This window comes from Drosophila guanche, unplaced genomic scaffold (genome assembly GCF_900245975.1).
Source record: "Drosophila guanche unplaced genomic scaffold, DGUA_6, whole genome shotgun sequence".
Classification (NCBI taxonomy): Eukaryota; Metazoa; Arthropoda; class Insecta; order Diptera; family Drosophilidae; genus Drosophila; species Drosophila guanche.
In genome coordinates, this window is record NW_022995749.1 from 7,049,764 (window position 1) to 7,068,592 (window position 18,829).

An 18,829-nucleotide genomic window follows, 5' to 3' on the forward strand; every position below is an offset into this window, starting at 1 on the left:
CAGGATCGCACTGGTGGACTTGTCCTTGTCCTCCTCCTTTGCAGGCTTCATTTTGGCCGGCAAGTTGCTTTAAAAGTCTGCAGACTTTATACGAAAATGTTGTTACTTGCGCGCTCGTTTGCTTAATCCGTTACCTACATCCGTTATTCCCCACCAATAAAAATATACCCTGTTTACTCTTCTAGTACCGGGTATGCTATAGTTGTGCTCGTCTTTGGGCTTTAAGCTTTATATCTGTATTCAACAATGGGCATAAACAATTGGCTTTGGCGGGATATTCAGAGTAGAATCCACCAACCATGAAAGAACTGCTGATGCTTATAATTTAATGTGAAGGGAATTTTGTTTCCTTTTTTTGTAATTAAATTGAATATTTATTGGAATATTTATTCCGCAGCATAATATTTTGTTGCTAAGTTAATCATGTTGCTGGACATGAATGACGACGATGGGGACCACATTGACCCAGCCTCCTTTCTGGCCTATGCAATCTCCATATATGTAAATGTAAATGTTGGAGTTTTTACGGGCTACTTTTTGAGCACATTCGTACAGAGGAAACTGTATGTACATAAGTACATATGTTTTAAATACAACACAGAATAAAAGGGATAAAAGAATATTTAAACATCTAAATACGTAAATACAAATAATGAACATATAACCACAATTGACTTTGCAGTTCCATTAGAGTATTCAGTGTGCACTGTGCATAGATTTCGAACATGTTTGCTGACAAGTCGGCTGCTTTGCACATGGACACAGACACACAAACACTTGCACTTTGATCTCAAATTTGATGTTTGCTACTTAATGCTGCACAAACCCCTTTTGTACTCGGAGTGGTACATACAATGCATCCTAGGTAACGCACAGCAGAAAACGTTTCCGAACCAACTCTCTGCAGCAACCGTAAATTCTTGCTCATTCTCGCTCGCCTCGTGCCGTTGAGCTCGTGAATGAGCTGTTGGGGAAGACACCACACATCCTCTCCAGCCATCTTTTATTTTCCAATTAAGGAAAATACGGTCATGCATATGTATTGTAGATCGGACAGCTATTACCCTGTCTTTTTATGAAATCACTACCTATGTACATATGTAGTTAGTTTATATTAAACAAGCTACTCATCCATTGTTGTTGGCTGTAATTGGAAATTTTGTAGTTTTTGTTCCATGTGTTATCCAAAGATTACAGAATTTCCACCTTACGCGGAACTTCCTTAAAGGCAAAAAATGTTCTAGCTCAGCGAACACACCCATATTAGAATGTGACTGCCCCGATTGGGCAGGGCTTTTATTGAGAGTAGTTAGTTTTAAATGCCCAAAGAGGTCACGTCTTGAGGCTGAGCTAAAACGTGGCGTGCTCGATGTATAGCCTCACCCGCCGATCAAGAATTTTTCAAACCTAATGTCATTTATTATATGTACATACTCGTATATGCTGAGATTAGAAATTAAAATCCTTTTTTAATTGATTACTTAAATCAGTATAATAATAATCTCCTGAAGATCTTAAGATAAGTAACTAGAAAAGTAGACCCCTCTCTATTTTGCAATGGTAGACTGTGCCAATTGCGAAATAATTGCATGGAGTGTACCGAAAATTCGAATGCGAATCATTTATCAATTAGCTAAGTGACTTATAATATAGATATTAAACATTGGGCTGATACAAAATTGTGACTGTCGCTGTTTCAATGACCTATAAAGTTTCATTTAGTAAACTAGTTTCCAAAAAAACTTTTCTTCTCGTTTTGGGCTCAAGCTATTTGAGTGAAAGAGGGAGGAAGTAGCTTCGGCTGCCCTTTGCCTGCCGATTTCCATGAAATATATTGTGATCCTATCCGAACTGCGTATGGATAAACGAAGAGGCGTGAATTGGCCATGTTTACATTCTTGGGAAGGGTATATACTTTTTTTTAATATAAATTTAATAATCAAAGCTACTCATGCGGGATGAATTTGGGTTAATTACATTGGATCATTGGGAGTCAGCTCGCATTCGATTACCATTCGTTTAGGCGCAATGCAGTCCAAACAAATATTTTGTGTTATATTTGGAATATTTCTTACGTATAAACTCGATTTTAATGTGAATATAACCATACACTACTTTGACAAAGGTCCTGCATTAATTATAGTTCACAGGATGCAGTCGTTTTCAAGTTCACAAACGTTGTCTGCGAGAGCCACAACAAATCCTGGTTCGTGTTCCACAACTGTCGTCTGAAGGCCGTCAGTCGCAGCAGAGTGCTCCTCAACCTAAATGCGACGATATTGCATCCGACCAACGATATGACCTGTCACATTCAAATGTTTAAGAGAGCAAGCGGATATAAGCCCTGGCTATTCGACGTTAACTTTGATGTCTGTCTCTATTTCCGAAGGCATAATAATCGACTTTTTTCCATAGTCCATGCTTTTTTGAAAGATTTTTCCAACTTTAATCACACATGCCCCTACGTGGTAAGATTTTCAATACATTCATTCGTTATATTTCTCAAGACCTTTAACTTCAACACCTTTAATGGCCTTTGCAGGGCCCAGTGATTGTCAAAGATATGTATTTAAGACCGGAGCTACTGCGTCTGCCCGTTCCAACGGGTGATTATCTCTTGTCGATGAAGTTTTTCTACTATAAGAAGCATCAATTGGATATAAACGCTAGTTTTACGTTCGTCGAGGACCTACTGAAGAGTTAAGAGTCCTAATCGTGAAAGTGTACAGGTGCTGAAAATAATATAAATTAATTGGATAAACCATTAATCTGTGTTATTTCAGTATAAATAAATATGCATATAAAGCTTTATAGGTAGACAGTGTAGACAATCATAAATTGTCCAAATTACAATCTTTTTACGCTTTTGTTTTCCTTTAATTGGACATAATGCATGTGTGAAACAAATGTTCTAGGCTTGACTTATAAAATAAGCTATAAATTGGATATTGGAACTAGACGAGTATTTATATTTGAACATAAGTAAATATCTTTGGTTAAGCCGCATCATTCCTTCAATGCTCTCAGATCTGGATAGAGGGCTCCGGCGTTAATATAATGAGATTCCGGTTTACGCAAATCGCGTTTATAATCACTCACGACGGCCTCGCCGGTACGTTTGGCCAACTTTTTGGCTATGCCCTTGGGGGATATATAATTCACATTCTGGCTGATGACAAATGCATTCCCCATAGTATCGAAGGTGCCGCAGGCCAAGTTCCCAGCTGATGGTCCATATCTGCAAGGGAACACATGCTGTTAAGATGACCATAATGCGGGTAAACGCTTGATCTCACTTGTGCTCTATAATCCTGACCGAGTTCTCGCTCAGGCTGTTGCCCAGGATCTTGGCCGATGTCTCGAGGCCATCGAAGACAGTGCTAAAGCACTCGACGGCTCCCGCTGCTATTGTTAGTGCACCCTCCATGGTGCTGTTGGCTTCGGTGGTGTCGTAGCCAAAGCCCTTCTGCAGCAGCTTCGATCCCTGCTCCTGGATATGCGGAGCCAGATAGCGCCCAACGGCCATCGATGCGGTGCCCACCTTTCCGGCTATCCAACCGGTCATGCCAACCGCCGCGTGGGTCACTTTTTGAGCCACTTCCACTGTAAGAGAAAGACAGTAAAAAACCATGAGAAATCCTCAGCTGATGACTTACCTGTGGACTGCACGGAGGCAGGTACCTGGGTGGGGGCCTCCTCCGAGGCTGGCGTCATTTTGGAGATGAGATACGGCGTCGATCGCATCATCAGGCCGCCCGTCTTCTCTGCTCCCTTGACCAGGTTGCGAGCTATGAAATCGGCCGCGCACACAATGTGCTTGGACACCTGCTCCGAGCTGGTGCCCGGACCAGAGCCAGCACGTTGGGGGCCCGGCGATTTCAGCTGCTCCACCGTTCCCGCCAGCACGGCCTCAAGAAGGTCAAGGAAGAACTGCTGCAGATCCTCCATCTGCTCCTCCTCCGTCTCCCCGGCCGTGGAGCTGAGCGGTCGCTGTGGCTTCACCAGCATGATTCCGAAGGCATTGCCAGGCTCCTGGCACTCCATATCCGGAAAAATAAAGGCCCCGTATTCCGTGCGATAACAATTGGTGATCGAGGGCACCAGTGGGTACAGCCAGATCATGTCGGATGCCGTGGGAGCCCCTTCCTCCGTCATCGAGCACTGGATGAAGGTGCTGCCGCTGAGATATTTCCACTTGCCGTCCACTGTGCACATCACCAGTGACATGGTGGTGCTTCCTGTAATGGTCGTCACCACACCGCTGGCCTCAATGCGGTACAGCTTGATCTGCGCCTGGAAGAGCTCGTCCAATTGGGCATGAGCCTCGTGGCTGGCCAGGAGCTCTCGCAAGCCGGTAGCCATCTCCCTGTAGGTTCTGGGAGTGCCACTGGCATTGGCTATGTCGTAAAAGGTCGATGGATTCTCGGCCAACAAGGGCCGCTGTCGGCTGGTGCCCTGTCCATCTGCTTCGGTGCGCTCCCTCTCTTCTGCCTCGACTGCTCCGTCATCGACGGGGAGGCTCTTGGCTTTCAAAACCTTCACGCGATAGCTAACCTCCGTCTTGGCGCTCTTTAACTTCTGTATCAGGGAGCAGGCGTCGTTCCATTGCGTCTGCACAGCATCAATCTCATCGGGCAGGCCCACGGGTATGGCAAAGGTCTCCTCAATCATCTCCAGGGCTCGCTCATACGCCTCAATGGTTTTCGTAGCGTCCTCCAACTCCTCGCGGTCCAGGGCCAGCTCTACTTGCGTCATGGCTGCCTTATAAGCAGCTTGGATTTGGCCATACGCCTCAAGGAACTCGCTTTCCGTGGATGCCATTGCGAAGTTTAGTAGCTGGTGGAATATAAATAAGACAACGACTTTAATTTAGCATTACTTTGATTCCCAGAATACCAAACTTGTTGGTAGATATCCATCTTTGCTGGTCAGCAACGAAAACACAACTGAAAAATGTACAATTGTCGCACAGCTTCCGTTTCCTCTCTGACTAAGTGCGTCAGACATCGAGTCTCTTTCTCTTATCCGATTTATGAGATTTATGCTCTACAAATTTCGGGGCAAATTCGGTTTCTGTTTCCTCTAGCTCCTACACAATTCGGTGGGCCTTCTGCCATTTAGGGGCAGCTGCTGCATCTGCTCAAAATTGAATTGTGGCCAACGAAATGTCTTTCGGTTTGCTGCATTCACAATCGGATTTATCACGTCCACTTGTTGCACTCACCCCACTTTTTTCCGGTTTCGTCTTCAAGTTTTACTAACTCTGCCAGAACTTTCCTTGTCATTGAGATTCAATCGGGTTCGGATGTACTTTGATCAGCAAAGTAAAATCATAGATCTAGAAATAATAAGTCGCGACACGTAGTCTCTAGGAATTCGTCATTTATTTAATTTCACAATTTTCTTGCACTCACCTTTCATTTCCTTTGCTCGGGCTTTCCCAGTATGAAATAAAGCTTCGTTTTTATGTGAGAATATACCTTAAATGTATAATTACAATTTCATTGTTAAATTCGTTGAAACTTATTCGATTTGGTTGGAATGTTCTTTGCGTTTTGCGTTTTTGTTTTGCTTGCTCTGTTTTTCCGTGTGCTTCTTATCCAGCTGTTTCTTGTGGAGGTCTAGCTACGTTCAGTCACTACATGCATGCATGCTGTATACATCACATTTAATTTAAACGTCTGTTAAATCTTTAAAATGAGCGATCCTTGTGTTTTTTTATATACTCTTTAATTATATAGAACTTAAAGCAAACTACTGGATACTGTATGGTTAGTTCCGCAAGCTATCATGCGTAACTTTTTCTACTTTTCCAAACGAATACCTTAGATTCTAAGATAAAGCCGTGCATGCACAGAGCCTTAAACAAATTTTCAGAAAAAAGCTCGAATAATTCCCATTCAACGAAACTAGGACCCAATAGACTGATGCTCATGCCCGACTTGCCTAGGCACGCACCGTAACAGACTCTATAAAGTATGTATGTGCATATGTACTAAGAATCTTGCCAGAGACCCAGAACAGCCTTTAGAAAAGGCAACGTAACGGCGAGGGCACGGCAAAGCGAGTTCTTAATCAGCTTGAATGCTCAAGTAGAGTGAAGAACACTTGCAAAGCTTCTAAAAATAGGCGCACATACATATGCATTTTTACTGCCTGTACTTCCACTGATCTGAAACGCTTGCAATTTCTCTGGATTTCTCTTAAAATCTTGTTTAATTTGATTAAATGTATTTAGTTTTTATTTCACCACGCTACCTCTTTGATATTAAATAATCCGTCATTTTCGTTTTACTTGTTATTTATTTCGACCTTTTAATCATTTTTAAAATACATTTTTATCATTTGAAATGGTTTTGAATGCATGTTACATTTCGTTCGATTCGGACGACGCTCACATCCAGATTTTCGTGGGTGTGTTGTATGTGAGAGAGTTTTTTGTGTGTGTGGGAAGAGAGGTGGTGGCCGTGGTTATTGGCCAAATATACAATATATATCCTGTATATAACACGATAACTTGAATAACGAAAATAATCTATTGGAATTTGTGTTCTGATGATGGCAATGGGATCCATCCATTCAACATATCAAATTCTAAGAAGTCGCAGACTTTTGCCTTCGTGAGAGAAGAGTTTTGATTGAAATCACAATGTATATATAGAATCATTATCTGTATAACTCTATGGATGGATGCACACAAAAATTTGTGTGGATCCCTGTTTTAACATAGTTATTAATGCATTTGCCGATTCGACACGATACTGTCGGCAAGAGTAAAAAATAATAACGAGAGTAATGCTCCTTCTATGGATTCAAAAGTGGGGGATGGAGTACATGGTGATGATCCCCTTTTAGGCAGCTGCCTTGCTGGCCAGCTCCCGGTAGGCGTCCTGCAGCGCCTGCTGCTGCTCGGCACTCAGGCTGCTGGCACAGGCCTGCATCACGTCGGGATTCGACTCGACCTGCTTGACGATGGTGAGCATGCGGGTACCGGTCGCACTGGTGGCCTCCAGAACCTTGGTGCAGTACGCTTCGGCGATGATGGAGACGATGCGCGGCAGATTGGAGTTGTTGGCGCCCAGAATGACTGGATGATTGGCCTCAATCAGATCGCACATGTAGCCATAGATGTGGGCAGCCTCCTCGGGATCCTCGGAGATGGGCAGCCAGGAGAACCACACACCAATCAACTCATCCACATTAGACAGCGCCGACTTGTTATACTTGAGGATCTTGGCAAAGGCCGAAATAGCGTTTTCCGTGGCATTTATGTTCTCGATTTCGCGGGCCTTTGGATCATTAATGACCTGCACCAGCAATGGAATGATCTGAGCGCATGTGACAGCAAATTGTTCGCCACCAAACTGGGCCAGAACACCGCAGCCATAGGCAGCAGCCTGGCGCACCTCCGGCGACTTGTCGCCCACATACTGCAGCAGGGCTGGCGTGAAAATCTGCTGGTACGGGGCGCTGGCGGGGCCACAGAACTCTGCGAACAAAAACATAAAATTAAACTATTCTATATAGCAATTCACACAATCCACACTCACCAATCAAATCATCAAAGACACACACACCCCATTGACGGTCGGTTGGTGGACGACTGGGATCCAGCAGCTTCACAAAGTGAGGGGCCACCTGCTCGAAGGCTGGCAGAAACTGGGCCTTGTTCGTCAGGAAGAGGGCATGCGTGATGTCAATCACCTTGGACAGGATGTAGACATCGGTGTCGTCCTGCTCGGCCAGCTCCTCCTCGACACCATCGTCGTAGTCCTCCTCGTTGCGGGCAGCCAGACGCTTGTCGGCGCGCTCAAAGTGCTCCAGCACATACTTGTTGATGATCTCGAGGACCTGCTTCATGGCCTCCTCGTTGAGGCAGTTGGGGCCCAAGGTCTCAATGCACTTGGCCAGCGAGTTGAGCAGTTCGGACTGCACTTCCGGCTCTGGCTCGGTGACGATCACCTTCAGGAGCTCGGGGCAAATGTATAGCCACATGCCTTCCAAGTACTGGGCGCCCTTGATCTTGGCGCAGTCGAGCAGATAAGGCAGCGACTCGGCGGCGGCTGTTCGGACGCCATCGTGGAAGTAAAACTTGAGCATGGGCAGCATTAGGCGGACCACCTCCTCGGCGTACTCGGCGAATCCCTCCTTCAGCTCGCGGGCGTAGCAGACGAGCATCTCGCAGGCGGAGGCCTTGTCGTCCATGCCGGCTGTGCGGATGGCAAAGTTTTGCTGCTCCCCCAGATTGATAAACGACCAGTCGACATCGCCCTCAATGTCCTCGACCTCGTCGTTGTCCAGCATGGCCACCTCGGGCTTCATGGAGGCAGTGCGCATCACGGGGCCCATCACCAGGGGCAGATACTGCTCGAACTGCTTGCCCAGGATCTTGCACATACGCGCCCAAGCCGTAATCAGGTAGGAGGTCTGCGGATCATCGTCGGCCAGCTCTGCACCCTCGGTGTGATTGACCAGCAGCATGTCCATGATCTCGCCGGCATCCCCGATGAACTTGTCCCGGCCCACGGCCAGTCCGATGAGGCTCACACACTCGATGGTCTTGCCGCGCAGCATGCGCAGATCCTCGGAATTGGCGTTCTGGATGATAAACTTGAGGCAGGGCATCAGGCGGTCGTAGTAGGCCACGAACTCGGCCTCGCAAGTGTCCGCCACTGAGGCAATGGTAGTGACGACCTGCTCCAGCACCAGCTTGTTGCCCTTCTCGACCAGCTCCTTGAACTTTGAGTTGAGAATGGCCTCCAGCTTGGCCATGATCCCGTCTAGATAGCGTGTCAAAATATTCTTGGGACAATCCTCGCTGAAGTTGACCAAAGCAGCACCGGCATGAGCCTGCACTCGGGGATTCTGCACATCGTCCAGCAGCAGCATCAAGCCGGGAATCACCTAAACGAGGACAAAGATGAGAAAAATTTCAAGGGGAATTCCTATATGCTAGATGTTATACCTGGCTGTGGAACTTCTTCTCAAAGATGGGGGCAAAGTCTGTAGACATCTGGCCGATGGCATTGCATGCAGAGTAGCGCACGCGTGGATGGGGATCCCGCAGGAAGTTCAGCACGCCCGACATCACCTCATCCAGTATGGCTTCCATTTGCTTGTGGCAGCCCTCGCCAATGGACGAAATGGCCATGAGTGCGGCGAAGCGGTGCTTCCAATCGCTGTGGCTCAACATCGCAGGCAGGGAGCTCATCACCTGGGGCAGGATCATCTTGCCGCCCAGGCCGCAGGCGAGGCGGTCCAGCGAGGACTCGGCAATCACATTGTTGTCGCTGTGATCGTCGTCGTCGACGACATCGGTGGTCGACCAGTCATCGTCATCGTCCAGATCCGTCATCATCTGCAGCACCAGTGGAATCAGGGCAACGATGTACTTTTCCGCACGCTTGCGCACCATGGCAGGGGCATTCTCGGAGAGGGAGACCATCACCTCCAGCACCAGATGACGCCAGGTGTCTTCGAAGTCCTTCGAGCTGAACACCTTCATGCAGATCTCGAAGATGAACTCCAGCTGGGGCCGCAGGAACTTGGGACAGCTTTCGGTCATGTCGATCAGCAGCTTCAGCAGACTCTGGTCGTCCTGGGCCTCGATGGATTCGCCGGTGATGACGAGCATACGGTGCAGCATGTCGCTAAAGTGCTTGTAGACAACCACCTCCTTCTCCTTGTCGTGGAAGAGAATGAAGGCGCCAACAGCGCGCACAGCCTGGATGCGCACCTCGGGATCCGAGCTGGGGTCCATGCTCTTGGCCAGCATCTGCTTGATCAGATCAATGTACTGCGTCTCCTGGTTGCCAAAGATCGACGGAACACTGGTGAAGATCCGTAGCGCGGCCTCCTGCAACTGGGGCGTCGGCGAGTTGGCGCATTGGAAGAGAAACTGGAGGATATCCGGCCACTGGTTGTTGCCATCATCGTCGACCAGATTGCGTGCCACCTCGGCCACCACCTCGCAGATCTTCCTCCTCAGCTGCGGCGTCACCTCCTGCTGCACGGCCAGCAGAATCTGCTGCAGAAGCTGGTTCTGGGACTCTGGTGGAATCTACGGGAAGGGAGAGGGGAGAGGTTTCATTAGAAAATCTCTCTCTGGGGCGTTGCCCACTGTAGCATTACGAACCTCTTTGTAGAAATCCGGGAAGTCGGTGGTGAAGAGACGACGCAGCAGAACGGCGGCCATCTGGCGGGCCTCCTCGGATTGCTGGCCATTGTGGATGTTGGCCAGAAGATGTGTCACCTTCAGGTCCCGCTGCAGTGCGTTGTAGGCATCCTGGAATACATATGGTAGAAAACAGAACGAAACGTGAATAATCAACGAAAACAGATTTGGTTTGGTGTTCAGGTGGGTGGAGCCGATTCTTCAAGGTCGGCGGGCGTTGCCATGTGCCATGTGCCCCCGACCACGGCGCTTATCAACACGGAATATTAAACAGATTGCATTTTGCCATCCACCATCCCATCCAATGCGTCATTCCACCACACTTTTGCACCTGCTCTTTGTTTCCGTTTGCCCAAAATATACATACAAATGAACATACATATCATAAGAAATTTTAAATTGTTGAATTCCTAAATGATATTTTGCTCTATTCCTCTGTTTCGGCTCTCGCTATCTCTATCTCTGTCGCGCTTCATCCGAAAGAGACGCAACACACATGCGAATTTGGCGTCAAAAGGGAAGGCAAAAACACGTTTTGTGTGCGGAACGGATGATTCAGGGTACAAATTTAATAGGAAAAAAATATGCCTGCGAACAAAATGGATATCACAGACAAGAGCACAAAGGCCTGTGCCCAATTTTATATACTAGATGGCACGTCAATATGCATATTGCGCATCACAGAATTTGTGCAATTCAATTTTTCGTGTTGATCCCCCTTCCTCCACCATATCTTTCGCACAAATGAGAACAGAACACTCACCTCGGCCTGCTGGCGAACATCATTATCCGTAGATAGCAGGGAAACCAAAAGCTGCTGGAACTGGGCCTGGTCTGCAGACATGTTGTGTTGTAATTTAATTAAATTAACTGCAATTGACACGAAAGTAATTGGAAAACCACAATTTTCACAATCTTCACGCGACGAAGGCCGCCTTAAAAAAGAGCAGAACAATAGACGGGATGCCGGGTTGCCAAAATATCGCAATTTTGTTCAGCAGAGCTGCATTTCGTGAGCATCAATTGTGTTTTCCTTCTCTTGGGGGTAATATTTTATTTATGCAAGGAGTGTATTTAATAACAAAATTTAAATTCAATCGAAATTAAATGGGAATATGTTATTTCAAATTAATTTTCACGCATGTGTCAACACTTTGATTCGATAGTTTTGGCGCGCAAGCGAGCATGCAGGGCTGCCACATCGCCTCATCTCAGCCTGTCAGCTGAGATTTGAAATATGTTTATATTTATTTAAACTACAAAGGAACAAATAAGATATTTAACAAATAATATTAAAACAATAAGTTAAACGAAATGAGGTAAGTATTGTTCACTGTTGCCCTGGACAACATTCGCGTGGTCCAGGCACAGCGAATATCTTAATTTTTCACGAATTATTCCTCCACTTTAACCAAGAGTTTCATATTGGTGCAGAAACGCAAGGTAAAGTGGTATATCATCTCCACCAGGCTGAGTATGGAGAAGCCCATGAAGAGGCCGAAAATACCGCCACAATTGGCCAGGAACTCGGTTATGCCATACAGCTCCGACCGCTTCGAGGTAATGAACTGGCTCTGCTTGAAGTAGATGGAGAGTCGCGACATCTGGGAGCCGGGATATTCCTCCATGAAATCAGTGTCGCCTTCGGCAAGCAGCATTTCTTCTAGATCAAAGTTCGCCTGTGATATTTCCGTGTTGTAGACCAAGGAAGTACACGCCGGCATGCAATTGCAAGCCGATTCCACTCCCCGTGGATCCTCTCGGGCCGCATTCAGTGCCTTCACCCGATGGAACTCTCTCACGAGCAGCTCACGCTCAGCCCGATCGTAGCAATAGATTTTGTCCTCGCCACACACCGGCATATCCATGTTCCTGGGCATCGAGAACTTTACGCAACCGCACTTGGTCAGCGTGAAGTTGGCCAAGCACTCAAGCTGACAATTTGACTCGGTGTATACCTTGAAGAAGCGCAGGGACCGCTCATGGCTGAGGAAGCACTGCCGCCGCAGCGGATGGTACTCGGCAATGCCCGAGGACATGGTAATCATGCTTGGTTTGACCGCAATGAGCACCTCCTTGCCCATGGGAATGCGCACGAATTGCTTCGAGACCTGCGGCACGTCGTCCGGGGCATGCAGCAGAACTTTAAAACCTTGAACAGGCCCTCGGCAAGCATAGTCAACCTCCTGCTTGAAACTCTGCAGGGCCAGAAAGATGCCCGACCGAGCCCCGGCACTGAGCACGCGGGCTGGATACGTGATCACATCACTCTCCAGATCATAGCCCGTTTCCAGCGACCAGGCCGTGTGCGAGCTGATATTTTCCATTTCCAAGGCATCGGCACTGTGCCGATATTGGTAGGTGTCTTCCCTGTAAATGTCGGTGGCCCTCAGACCGTTGAAAGTGAAGCATATGCCCTCCTCCGTCAGCGTTTTGCGGAAGAACTTGTCGCATTCACTGAAGCGGCTCAGCCAGCGGCAGTAGAAGAAGTACCGATCAAACTGGGGCAGCATTCGTTCCAGCACATCAAAGTAGTCGACATCGTCGCCGGCAATCAGCGGCATGGCCTGGTCAATGATTTGCGTGTTGCACACATGGAGAAGTGTGCGAAACTCCTCCATCTCCCGGGCGCTAATGTTTTGCGGCTTGAATACGCGCGAAGAACGCATCTCATTATTGAACTGACTGTAAAGATCCGCGAAAGTAGTCTCCTTGCCTGCAAAAGGGTTACATTTTGGGTGACATAGTTGTTGGAATTCAATTGATCTTTAGCCCACCTTTCGGTTTCAGCACTCGCTTGGTCTCGGAGCAGACTGTGATGGCGGGAAAGGGTATGTTCCACACTGGTGTTGATTTCTCCGCAAAGCTGACAATCACAGGCTGGAAAGATACAATTCAATATAATAGCAGATATGATAAAAGAGTAAATGAGGCCCCACCGTCTCCGTCCACTTGGTGTAAGCGCTGACAATCAACGTGGCACAGCCGTAAATGGAGATCACAAAGGCGCACAGCCAAAAGATCCTCTCCCGCATCGGTCGCTGGTGCTCGCCCAGGTACTGCACACCGTGCAAGGAGGTGTGGGAGCAGTATTCCCTATATGTAGTAAGGAATCCCTTGCACACGCTAGAAACGTCAGTGGATGCAGTTTGGCGCGGTTTCTTAGAGGTCAGATCAATGCCGCCATTGTGGCTCTCCAGATCAGAATCGCAGGTCGACATAGTGGTGTCTATTGCACAATTTTTAGCACTCTCAAACATGGTTTATACATACAAATATTTCAAGCAAACATAAAAAGTGCAGGTGCAGAGCAATTTATCCCGTTACTCAAGGCTGCCAGATCGCTAATATTTGTGGAGAAATTGCGGGTTTCGTGGCCGATAGCATCGATAGGATGACAAGAAACCGGGATGATTTCTTTTCATTCCCGATTATTGTTCAACAATCAAATTAAAAGTAAATTAAAATTAAAAAAATAAAATAAAATGAATAACCCACTATCAACAGTAAGGAAAACAAACAACGTGAATAAAGAGCGTGAAGCACATGGTGGCTATCGATGGTAAGCAAGAGCACTCGTGAGCAAATATTCGATATACCGATAGTATCATCTACTCTGACTTCACATTTAAACATCGCTAAGAACGACGCTAGTCAAAAAAACAACAGAAACAAAATAAAATAGTAATAATGGTTACAAGAGTTTGTAGTTACAAGAACTGTGAGAATTACTATCTTGTAAACGACAGCACCTCAACAACAGTCTTCGCTCCACCCAAGCAACCTGAGCGTGCCGAAATCTGGCGCAAAAATGGACATGTTCACCCAAAGATTCCGCCCCACAAAATGTTCATGTGCTTCGAACACTTTGATACGAAATATATATCTTCGAACAAGAATCGTAAGATACTATTAGGCGAGGCGGTGCCGTATCCCTACGAAGGTTCACCTGAGCCGGAGGAGGAGGAGGAGGAGGCTCTTGAACAAGTGGCGTCCACATCCTCGCATGAGAGTTACCTTATAAATCTGATGGACAGCGATGAGTTGAGCATCAACAATGTTGAGTCCACCACAGGCAATTCCAAGCGCATGGCAACAAAGCCCAGGACTTATAAGAATGGGAGTGAGTAAAATAATCTATTACAAGCCACATAAACCTAACTTTCTTAAAATAATATATTTATAGTTGAAATTAGTCTTGTGCCGCCTTGCAACAAACGCTCGAGAACGATCTCCACGGAAGACACTATTGAGGTAATACAACTTTGCGAGCCCACTACAAAGCAGGAGGCAGCTGCACCCGAAGACCAGGCAATAGACGCCACAGAGGTCTCTACATTCATCTTCAAAGGCGAAGAATATGTTCAAATGTCCAAGGCCTATTATATGCGCGAAAAGCGAGAAATTGAAGAGCAGCTGAAGCAATATAAGACCATCCTCAGGAATATTAAAGAATATTTCCAAGATGAATCCCTAGACATATAAAGTGATTTTTGTATGTTTAATCCATGTGCCACCAAAACCCATTAGAAAGGAGAAGGCACGTTGTGAGACGCTTCGTGCGCGTCACAACTTTTATACCCGGTACTCTGTTATTAATAGGAATTTAATAATATAATAGTTAGTTAAATAGTAATCTAAATATGTATGTATGTACATTGATATGTATGGCTGGCAGAAATAACAATTTTGGTAGCAACAAATGTGGACGTCAAAGATTTAAACTTCAAGATAGAGCAGTTGTTGCGAGACGAATTGGTATCATATACATATCGTCAATTATAATAATTATCAGCGTTTTCGAACTCACTAGATTCAGGATGCATTCCACCACACATTCTGCATCACCGAGTGGGCAGAGGTCTTGTCCCCCAGTAAAAACGTAAATAAAAGTTACCATCGTTGTTAGCAATAGGAATCGTCGATTTAGTAACAGATCAATAGAACAATGTGTATAGAGATATATTCGATCTTCTATACAATCCATTGTTATTTAAATTTCTCTTCAGTAGATCTTCTACAAATGTAAAACTAACATTCGTATCAAAATGTGGCCTCTTATGGAACAGCCACTGAATCGCCAGCATATAATCCCCCGTTGGAACGGGCAGTCACAATAGCGTTGAGGAGTAACTTGCTTGACTACTTGACTAGTTGTGGAATACTACTAGTGAAATAACTTGAAAAGCATTATGAAAAGCATTAATAGCCGCGTCGATATAGCCAAGTCTATCTGTTCGTCCTGATGACCACTTAGTTCTCAGAGACTAAACCAAATTTTGCATCCAAACGGTTGTGATTTGACAAGTGTATTTCACCCCAAGGGCCTTGCCAAGGAATAATGCTCCCGGGGCGAAGTTGTAAAACTGTGGACCTGTCTGTCACTCTTTAGCCTTTCGCCACCGTTCTTCTTCTATCTGTGGGATCTGCAGTGGATACTTTGCATTAGCTGTTCAGGAGATTCTTCCGAACACGAAACTGACTAAGTACAGCTAGTCTACAAAGCCAGCGAGTAGGAACATTTGTGAAACGCTTCGTACGCGCCACAACTTGTATACCCTGTACTCAGACAAAATTTGCAAATTTTGTATGGATCATTTCATTTATTGATTTAAATCTACATTGGGAAACTTTAAGGTTTCTTTGCGGACTATGTCCCAGTCAGGGTGTAGGTCATCATCACCAAGATCCCAGCAGGGCCCAATGTGGTCACATGATAACCGGCACAATCTACCAAAGAATCTACTACGGATCTGCCTAATCTTGCAATGATTGCTACTGCGAGCAATCCGTAATACTGCTCGTTGCCTTCGTGTAAGGCCAAATATCCAGTGGAAATCATGTTCGCAAACAGAGCCAGATCCTTTAGCTTGTCCGTGCAAGGGTCATAGTCGTCGCCAATTCTGCCAACCACATCGTAAATGAGTGGAACGAGGCACAGGTAATGGACCATTGCCACTTTGCTGAGATCCGACTTGAGGTAGATTTCGATGTTGGTCATTGTATGCGGTAAGACGATGACTATGTCTTCGGAAATCGACGATGCCAATCCGCATTCATCCGGCACCAAAGCCAAACTACGCAGAAGGCTCAAAACACCTTGAATAAGTGCAAGTGACGCTGCCACATAGGCATACCAATGCACTGTTGGATCGAGCATTCGCATCGCATATATGCAAGCAGAGACCAGCAACAGATTTGTGAAAACAATGCCGAAAGACATCTTTTTGGTTTGTTTTTGAATTTACTGAACTTTACTAGAACGAAATATTTTGTGTGTGTCTCGACAGAATATTTTTTTTGTACTGATTGACTTAAAGTTTGTGTCTATGTCAAGAGTCTGACAAACATGTCAAGGCTGGTTTATAATTTGGACAGCTTTTCGAAGTATTTTGTTGAGAAACGTGAAATATTTAGTTGGTCAACTCTGGACCTCATTTTTGAAGCAACTTGTTAATTAAATTCCTTTATATTTTAATTTATTTATACAGATTAAACTTTTATTATTGACATAAATATCCACTACCAGCTCTTCAAGAGGTCCTCAACGTAAGTAAAACTGACGTTAATATCTGTTTGATGTTTCTTAAAGTGATACCAGTGCAAGGAGATCAGATAATCGCCCGTTGGCATGGGAAGACGCAGTAGCTCGGGGTTTAGATACACATCTTCGACAACCAGTGTGCCCTTTAATTGGAATTGAAGATGTTAAATTTTTGAGAAATATCATGTTCAATCTTACCACATAGGGGCATGTGTGATTGAAGTTTGTTGACTCTTTAAAGAAACTAAGGAATATAGAAAAAAAGGGTACATTACGCCTTCGAAAATACTGACAGACATCAAGGTTAATGTCGACCAGCCAGGGCTTATATCCACTTGCTCTCTTAAACATTTGAATGTGACAGGTCATATCGGGGGTCGGATGCAATATCGTCGCATTTAGGTTGAGGAGCACTCTGCTGCGACTGACGGCCTTCAGACGACAGTTGTGGAACACTACCCAGGATTTATTGTAGCTCTCACAGACGAAGTTTGTAAACTTGAAAACGATCGCATCCTGTGAACTCTAATTAATGCTGGACCTTTGTCAGAGTAGTGTGTGGTTATGCTTACATTAGAATCAAATGAAGAGGCTAGAAAAATTCCGAATATATAGCAGACTATTAGTGTGGACTGCATTGCAGCTAAACAAATGGTAAACGAATGCGCGAATTCAATTCCTATTATACAATATTATTACCATACGCTCTTTCCGCACGAGTAGCTTTGATTACCCTTCCAGAAGGTATAAATCTGGTATATATATTTCTTTATATATGAATGTGATCAATTTCACTGTCATCGGGCGGCAAGAGGGCAGCAGAAGCTACAGTTTTCTTTCAAACACCAATTGATTAGCCCTACAATTAAATAGTTTATGTTTACATACTTTATTTAAACAACTTTAAAGGTCATTGAAATAGCGACACACTCACAATTTTGTAACAGCCCAATATTTAATATCTATATAATAATCAATTATCTAATTGATCAATGATTTCCATTCGAATTTCGGTTCACTTCATGCAATTATGTGCCAATTAGCATTGCGACAATAGTGGTTCGAATAATTGCTTTAAATTTGAATTTTATACTTTTCTAGTTACTTATCTGTCGATCTTCAGGAGATAATTAGTACATTTATTCCGGTTAATTTAATTTATTTAATTACAATTACAATATATGTGTCCCTTTCAATTATAAATTGTTAAGAATTATTAATGCACGGAATGTAGAATAGATATTCGAACCCACGACAGAGAGAGTCCCCTGAAAAGGTTTGGAAAAAGGCAACAGACTGAAATAGAGACACCACCAAAATAGTCCCTTCTTCTAACAATTGCACCTATTACAATTTTTAATTTATCTTTTTTTTTTAATCTTAAAAATATCAATCCCATCCGTTAAAATAGACAGTTTTCTGTGTGGACCGCTGTAAACGCATACGGGGAACTCAAGAGAATCGATCTAGTAATTTCAGTGTTTCTGCTTGTGGCCTTTATACACCTTTGATTCAAACTCGGACATTGTTCTCACCGGCTCTATTCGCATTAAGAAACTATTTACACGTGTGCACCATATGCCCGCTTTTTTCTTCAATGATTTTGATTTTTTTTATATTGTTGAAATGCAATAATGAACTTAAGCTATTTTTAGCTGTTATTGGCTTGAAATTAAGCATATCTGATGAAAGATTCCTTACAGTTCCACAGGAAAAGCTTCGCAGGAAAACAGGATCGGCGGTAATGGCTAAAATTCAGGTCAGGAACATAAAAGTTCGACTTTTTATCGTAGCTAACAATGATTCAGGAAGTTGGGCTGAAAAAGCTCAGCTAAAGTCGGTTTGGAAATTTCTGTCACAATGTTTACCAAAGAAAAAAATCATTATAATTTTATATATTAACTACTGTCCTCTTCTATTCTCTAATGAAATGTTCAAGGCAGTAAATATATTAATTTGTGAGGAGTTCAAATAAGAAACTCAGTGGAGCTGCCACACCGGCCGAAATTAGGTCCCGTAAAGAAACCGATAGATGATAGATCTAATTTCGATAGAACACTGATTTATAAAAATACTTTCGTTGGTCACTGCATAATTGCCATCTCTACTAT

General features: G+C 44.8%; 6 protein-coding genes across 7 annotated transcripts; 1 reads left to right on the forward strand and 5 right to left on the reverse strand.

Annotated features, from left to right (window-relative positions):
- Positions 1-2,884: 2,884 nt before the first annotated feature.
- LOC117585418 (protein spartin) lies at positions 2,885-5,583 on the reverse strand. 2 transcript variants are annotated; one of them, XM_034274892.1, is made up of 5 exons: positions 5,415-5,583; positions 5,225-5,338; positions 3,657-4,836; positions 3,297-3,603; positions 2,885-3,238 (listed from the first exon to the last, which is right to left on the reverse strand). In XM_034274892.1, the coding sequence occupies exons 3-5, from the start codon at positions 4,819-4,821 to the stop codon at positions 3,007-3,009; spliced, it is 1,704 nt and encodes a 567-aa protein (XP_034130783.1). In that variant the 5' UTR covers positions 4,822-4,836; positions 5,225-5,338; positions 5,415-5,583; the 3' UTR covers positions 2,885-3,006. The 2 variants fall into 2 exon arrangements, with proteins under 2 accessions (XP_034130783.1, XP_034130782.1); XM_034274891.1 differs by lacking the exons at positions 5,225-5,338; positions 5,415-5,583 and adding an exon at positions 4,902-4,968.
- Positions 5,584-6,283: 700 nt separating this feature from the next.
- On the reverse strand, positions 6,284-11,124 carry LOC117584912 (importin-5). Its single transcript, XM_034274059.1, has 5 exons — positions 10,938-11,124; positions 10,136-10,285; positions 8,966-10,060; positions 7,551-8,904; positions 6,284-7,489 (listed from the first exon to the last, which is right to left on the reverse strand). Exons 1-5 carry the CDS (start codon positions 11,016-11,018, stop codon positions 6,852-6,854), a joined length of 3,318 nt encoding a protein of 1,105 aa, XP_034129950.1. The 5' UTR covers positions 11,019-11,124; the 3' UTR covers positions 6,284-6,851.
- A 279-nt stretch (positions 11,125-11,403) lies between these two features.
- LOC117584913 (pickpocket protein 28) lies at positions 11,404-13,507 on the reverse strand. Its single transcript, XM_034274060.1, has 3 exons — positions 13,114-13,507; positions 12,952-13,054; positions 11,404-12,890 (listed from the first exon to the last, which is right to left on the reverse strand). Exons 1-3 carry the CDS (start codon positions 13,432-13,434, stop codon positions 11,569-11,571), a joined length of 1,746 nt encoding a protein of 581 aa, XP_034129951.1. The 5' UTR covers positions 13,435-13,507; the 3' UTR covers positions 11,404-11,568.
- A 291-nt stretch (positions 13,508-13,798) lies between these two features.
- LOC117585524 lies at positions 13,799-14,877 on the forward strand. The gene is made up of 2 exons (XM_034275032.1): positions 13,799-14,297; positions 14,361-14,877. Exons 1-2 carry the CDS (start codon positions 13,865-13,867, stop codon positions 14,657-14,659), a joined length of 732 nt encoding a protein of 243 aa, XP_034130923.1. The 5' UTR covers positions 13,799-13,864; the 3' UTR covers positions 14,660-14,877.
- Positions 14,878-15,757: 880 nt separating this feature from the next.
- On the reverse strand, positions 15,758-16,502 carry LOC117585525. The gene has a single exon (XM_034275033.1). It carries the CDS (start codon positions 16,395-16,397, stop codon positions 15,825-15,827), a length of 573 nt encoding a protein of 190 aa, XP_034130924.1. The 5' UTR covers positions 16,398-16,502; the 3' UTR covers positions 15,758-15,824.
- Positions 16,503-16,696: 194 nt separating this feature from the next.
- On the reverse strand, positions 16,697-17,271 carry LOC117585432. Its single transcript, XM_034274906.1, has 2 exons — positions 16,917-17,271; positions 16,697-16,861 (listed from the first exon to the last, which is right to left on the reverse strand). The coding sequence occupies exons 1-2, from the start codon at positions 17,085-17,087 to the stop codon at positions 16,697-16,699; spliced, it is 336 nt and encodes a 111-aa protein (XP_034130797.1). The 5' UTR covers positions 17,088-17,271.
- Between the last annotated feature and the right edge of the window lie 1,558 nt (positions 17,272-18,829).